The sequence below is a fragment of the Ammospiza caudacuta genome, chromosome 5 (genome assembly GCF_027887145.1).
Source record: "Ammospiza caudacuta isolate bAmmCau1 chromosome 5, bAmmCau1.pri, whole genome shotgun sequence".
Lineage (NCBI taxonomy): Eukaryota > Metazoa > Chordata > Aves > Passeriformes > Passerellidae > Ammospiza > Ammospiza caudacuta.
The window spans coordinates 76,182,244-76,188,243 of record NC_080597.1 but is presented as its reverse complement, the minus strand read 5'-3'; the positions used below and the strand labels follow the sequence as shown (position 1 = coordinate 76,188,243).

Below are 6,000 nucleotides of genomic sequence, written 5' to 3'. Positions count from 1 at the left end.
ATAGCAATATAATTAGAGTAATAAAAATTTTGGACAGTTTGGATCAGGACAATATGAGACAATAGAAACAAAGAGTTACAGACAGTCCAGGTACCTTTTCTGGGCAGCACAAGCCCGAAAAAGGACCCACGTTAACAGAGGATTAACCCTTAAAAACAACAGCCTGTTGCATATTTATACACCTCATGCATGATGCATAAATTCCATTCAAACACAGGATTCTGGCTGGGCAGTGTCAGCTGCTTCCTCTGAATCCTGACAGCGCCTATGAGGTGGGAAGAAGTTCATTTCTCCTGATAATGGATGGGGCAATAAATTCTCTTTCTCTGAAAGATTCAGGTGTCCTGAATCTTTGTCTTTGCTATCTCAGTGTGAGTCCTTTCTTTAGAAAAAAAAAAGTATCCTACATAGCATAGTTTCTATTTTAACCTTATGTTATAACCTAAAACTATATTTAGCACTCTACTTAAGAAATTTAATACAGCGTCACTTTCTTACCTAACACATATAATATTAATTTTAATATTTGCGAAAAGCCAAGCATAAATTAGGCATTTTTCACGCGTGGAATGGTTTAGGCTGGAAAAGAGCATTGAGTCCAACCATTCCCAGCACTGCCAAGGCCACCACTGACCATGTCCCCAATGCCACATCACAGGATTTAAATCCCTCTGGGATGGGGACTCCACCACTGCCCTGGGCAGCTGTGCCAGGGCTGGACAACCCTTTTAGGGATGAAATCTTTCCTAATATCCAACCTAAACCTGCCCCGTCCCAGCCTGAGGCCGTTCCCTCTGCTCCTGTCCCTGTTCCCAGGATGTCCCCTCCTGGCAGGGACTTGTGCAGAGCCACAAGGGCCCCTGAGCCTCCTTTGCTCCAGGCTCAGCCCCTGCCCAGCTCCCTCAGCCCCTCCTGGTTCTCCAGACCCTTCCCAGCTCCCTCAGCCCCTCCTGGTTCTCCAGACCCTTCCCAGCTCCCTCAGCCCCTCCTGGTTCTCCAGACCCTTCCCAGCTCCCTCAGCCCCTCCTGGTTCTCCAGACCCTTCCCAGCTCCCTCAGCCTCTCCAGACCCTTCCCAGCTCCCTCAGCCCCTCCTGGTTCTCCAGACCCTTCCCAGCTCCCTCAGCCTCTCCCCAGAGGATTTTCAGCACCCCGGAGGTGCTGGCTGGTGCTCGGCTACCGCACAGATCCAGGGGCGTACATGACTACATTACCCAGCGCGCACCGCGCGGATGGGCACGCCTATCCCGCTTCCTCCCTGCGCGGAGCATCACGGGATTTGTAGTCCCTTCGCCCCTCATGAAGTTCGCCCCGAAAAACTTCCCGCACCTTTCCGGGTACCTGTCTCTCCCCGGCAGGGGCGGGCCGCGCCGTTTCCATGGCGACGCGCCGGCTCAGCCAATAGGAAGCGGCGTTCTACGGGCGGGCCGGCTCGGCTAGCCAATGGGGAGCGGCGTTGCTGCGGGGCGCGCTGGCAGCGTGCTCGCCGAGTCTCCTTGGGGCCGTCCGTGTGTCCGCGGGGCCGAGATGGGCGGCGGCGGCAGCACCCGGCGCGTCACCTTCGAGGCGGACGAGAATGAGAATATCACCGTGGTCAAGGGCGTGCGGGTGAGCGCGGGGCCGGCCCTGGGCTCGCCGCAGCACTGCGGGCCTGGCCTGGCCGCTGCTCCCCTTCCCATGTCCCTCCCCTGTGTCGCTGTCCCCATGGCTGCCCCCGCTCGCGGCCCGCTGCCCGCAGGGATTTCCCCTCTCCGGGGGGATAAGGAGCGTGTGGGCCGCTCTGGGGGCTCCGTGTGGCTGCAGGAGCTGCGTTTGTCTTTGCCTGACCTCCACACGGAGCTCCTCCCTTTGCCCCGCACGCTGAGGATTCACCTTGGCCGTGTGTGACACCGCTCACTGCCTGGCGCTGCAAGGACATTAAAGTGCCACCCCTGCCATGGCAGCGACACCTGCCACTGTCCTGGGTGCTCAAACCCTGTCCTGCCTGGATTTGGCCATTGCAGGGATCCAGGGGCAGCAGTGCCACCCCTGCTGGCTGTGACAGCCCCGGATCCCTGGGATGTGCAGTGTGAAAAATGCCCATTTTGTGATTGGCTTTTTGCAAATATTGAAATGAGTATTACATGTGCTGTGTTAGAAAGTTGTGCTGTGTTCATTCTCTTAGGTAGGCTGTTAAATATAGTTTTAGGTTATAACAAAATATTAAAATAGAAACTATGCTATGTTGGATACTTTTTTTCTAAAGAAAGGACTCACAGCGAGATAGCAGCCACAGGACACCTGAATCTTTCAGAGAAAATGAATTTATTGCTCTCTTATCAGAAAAAATGAACTTCTTCCCACCTCAAAGGCACTGTTAGGATTCAGAGGAAGCAGCTGACACTGCCCAGCCAGAATCCTGTGTTTGAATGGAATTTGTGCATCATGTATGAGGTGTATGAATATTCAACAGGTTATTGTTTTTAAGGGTTAATCCTCTGTTAACGTGGGGCCTTTTTTGAGCTTGTGCTGCCCAGAAAAGGTACCCAGACTGTCCAGAATTCTTTGCTTTTATTATCTCATACTGTCCTGATCCAAATTGTCCAAATTATTATTACTCTAATTATATTACTATTAAACTTTTCAAATTCTAAAAACAAATGATTGGCATTTTTCACATCCAGGGAAGGATTGGGGCGCCCCAGAACTTGTGACACAACAAACTTCAGGAATTCCTGCAGCTTAGGGAATGTTTCCATGTCAGGCACTGTGTAGCTTCTATAAGGAGGGATAATAATTTATCATTTATTGCTGATTTTAGAGAGGAGAGGTGCAGGAGGGGCCCTGAGAGTTCATTCTGTGGAATGATTATTTTCCATTTAGTCATTTAATGCTCTTGAGTAAATAGGTGACAGTGATAGAAATGTATAATATTTATACATAAATATAAATTATAATATATAATATAATTAAATTATAATATATAAATAATATAATTAGACATAAATATAATTCATATTTTCCATACAGAGTGGAGTTCATGTGCTGTGGCTCCCCCTGAATCCCTGGAAATGCCCAAGGCCAGAGCTTGGAGCACCCTGGCACAGTGAAATATGTCCCTGCCATGCCAGGGCATGGAATTCAAACTCTTTAATTCTCCTCCAATCTAAATAATTCCGTGCTCTGATGACAGAAGTTGGAATCCAGAAGTCCTTATGCAAATAATTCTTTCCCTTTGGGTAATTTTATCCATGGAAGGCCAGGGAACTGGAGGCTGCTCTTGCACTGATGGATTCTGCACAATTTGAATATTTTTCTGTGCTTGTGTCAACATCAGAATGAACTTTGTGTTCCACTCTGAGCACCTGTGTTGCACAAGTCCTTGGAAGGGTGAAATTCTTCCTGGGCTGAGCGCTGTGCACCTCAGAAAGACAAATTAAATCAGTGAGAAAGGCAAAAATAATGATTAATAACCAGCAGCACACCCAAAAGTGTTTTATTTCCTTTACTCTTCCCTGTGAGAGCCAGAATAATTTTATTCTGCTTGTTTGTGAGGTGAGTGCTGTGAACAATGGAGGGCAGTGTTTTATGTTGGGGGTTGGATTTGAGCAGCTGCCGTGTGTTGTGTGGAACCTCCAGGCTGTGTTTTTATGGAGTTTTCTCCATTTGGAGGGGAATGGGGACAGGAGGGAGCTGAGGTGTCTCTGGTTTTGTTTGCAGCTCTCTGACAGCGTCATCGATCGGATGAAGGAGCCCTCCTCAGGCAGTGGCAGACAGCACCGAGGGCCAGGTGAGCTCTGCTCCTCCTCCTCTGCTTTTCGTGGCAAAAAACAAATCAGATTTGCCCTTCAGAGCATCACAATGGAGCCAGTGCCCTTTCACAAAGATGGTTTTTAGGACATTAACATCTTTAGATTGTAGATTGTTAGAGGAGTTTATTCCTCTTGGTTTTTTTTCCTGGCTGATGTTCAAGTGTAAAACAGAAATTCGAGTTGGTTTTCCACACTGCTATCCATTGTTAAAGATGTTAAAAACTCAAAAACACCCCAGAACATGCAGATATCCAGATATGCCTTAAAGGGAAAGGGAATTTTCCCTTCCTTTCTGAAGGGAAAATTCTTGGTCCTTTAATCAAAACTGACTCTTAGTTTGGGAAGTGTTGGAATCCTGCATGCCCTGGGTCCCTGCAGTGCCCAAGGAAGGATTGGAGCAGCCTGGGACAGGGGAGGTGTCCCTGGAATGAGCTTGGAGGTCCCTTCCCACCCAAACTGCTCTGGGATTCTGGGATTTGGGACACTCAGAATCCATCCTGGGGGATTTTTATGGAAAATGGGGAGAGAAAAGAGAGGAGAAAAAAAGGGAGACCCTTCATGGTTTGCTGAGATTCCCAGTGAAGCCCCTGGGCCCATGAATGTCTGGGAGAGGAGATGGATCCAATGTCAGGCTGGGAGAGCTGGGAATGTTCCCCTGGAGCAGGGAAGGCTCCAGGGAGAGCTCCCAGCACATTGCAGGGCCTGCAGGGGCTCCAGCAGAGCTGCAGAGGGACTGGGGACAAGGCCTGCAGGGACAGCACCCAGGGAATGGCTCCCACTGCCAGAGGGCAGCCATGGGTGGCATCTTGGCAATGAGGAATTCCTGCCTGGGCTGGCATTGCCACAGCAGCTGGGGCTGCCCCTGATCCCTGCAGTGCCCAAGGCCAGGCTGGAGCAGCCTGGGATGGTGGCATTGGAATGGGATGGGCTTGAAGGGCCCTTCCCACCCAAACCATTCTGGGATTTGGGACACTCAGAATCCATCCCCGGGGATTTTTATGGAAGTTGGGGATGGCAAAGGGAAGGGAGACCCTTCCTGGAGTGCTGAGATTGCCAGTGAAGCCCCCAGACCCCAAAATCCCTTCCTAGAGAGGAGTCGGGGTGGGGATGGATCCAATGCCAGGCTGGGAGAGCTGGGAATGGAGGGAATTCCCTGGAGAGGGAGCCTGGGGTGGGATTTTGGGAAGGGATTCCCAGAGCAGCTGGGGCTGCCCCTGATCCCTGCATTGGCCAAGGTTGGACACTGGGGCTGGAGCAGCCTGGGATGGTGGGAGGTGTCCCTGCCATGGCTGGGGTGGCACTGGGTGGGCTTTAAGCTCCTTCCCACCCAAACCATTCCAGGATTCTCTGGTGGCTTTTGATAACTGAGTTTTTGTGTGTATCTGCCATCTCATCACCTGTGACCAGGTGGTGCAACTTGGGTAACTTTTCTCTTGAAAAATCCTTTCCTTGACTAATGCAGACAAGAGCTGATAGAATATTCTGTCTTGGTTGGAAAAGCCTGGGGTGGGATTTTGGGAAGGAATTCCCAGAGCAGCTGGGGCTGCCCCTGATCCCTGCAATGGCCAAGGAAGGATTGGGGCACCCTGGGACAGTGGGGGGTGTCCCTGCCTTGGAATTAAAAGCTCTTTAAGGTCCCTTCCCACCCAAACCATTCCAGGATTCCATGAATTGCTGAACATTCTCAAGCTTAGAAAAAATTAAATTTATTTTTCCTTGAAGAACTTGTGATTTTGAGGAAGTGCTTCTGTACCCCAGCCAAATAACACTTTACAAAAAGAAGAGAAGGTGTCAAAGCTCTCAAACCCAGCCCTTTCTTCCAGGCAACCTCTGGTACCTTCTGGTGGAGGAATAATGGATTAAGTTCCATGGAAGAACGTGTGTCTTGTTGCTTGCCAATAATGATGAATTTATTGACTCAGTTTGGGGTCAGAAATGAAATTACATCCACTTGCACTGAGAGCTGACATCTAAAGCCAATGTCTGAAAGCATCTCAGCTTGCTTGCCTCACTTGCTGCCTTCTGAGTAATATTAAATGCACTAAAATATTTAACAAGTGTAAAATCTTTCAAGTCTGGCTGTAATTCCTAAAGCAATATTGATGGAAAGTAATTTGGTCAGGCAATGAGGTTTGTTTATTTATTTTTTTTCTGGGTGTGTATTATACCTAAAGCTTCAGAGAGAGAATGCTTTAATTCATTTTAGCTTA

General features: G+C 49.4%; 1 protein-coding gene across 1 annotated transcript in view; it reads left to right on the top strand.

The window, feature by feature from the left end:
* Positions 1 to 1,457: 1,457 nt before the first annotated feature.
* The window catches only part of CHCHD3 (coiled-coil-helix-coiled-coil-helix domain containing 3), a 159,740-nt gene continuing 155,197 nt past the window's right edge, over positions 1,458 to 6,000 (top strand). Inside the window, exons 1-2 of the mRNA XM_058805107.1 lie at positions 1,458 to 1,607; positions 3,699 to 3,768. Of these exons, the coding sequence (XP_058661090.1) occupies positions 1,527 to 1,607; positions 3,699 to 3,768 (151 nt within the window). The 5' untranslated portion in view covers positions 1,458 to 1,526. The remainder of the gene's footprint in view (positions 1,608 to 3,698; positions 3,769 to 6,000) is intronic.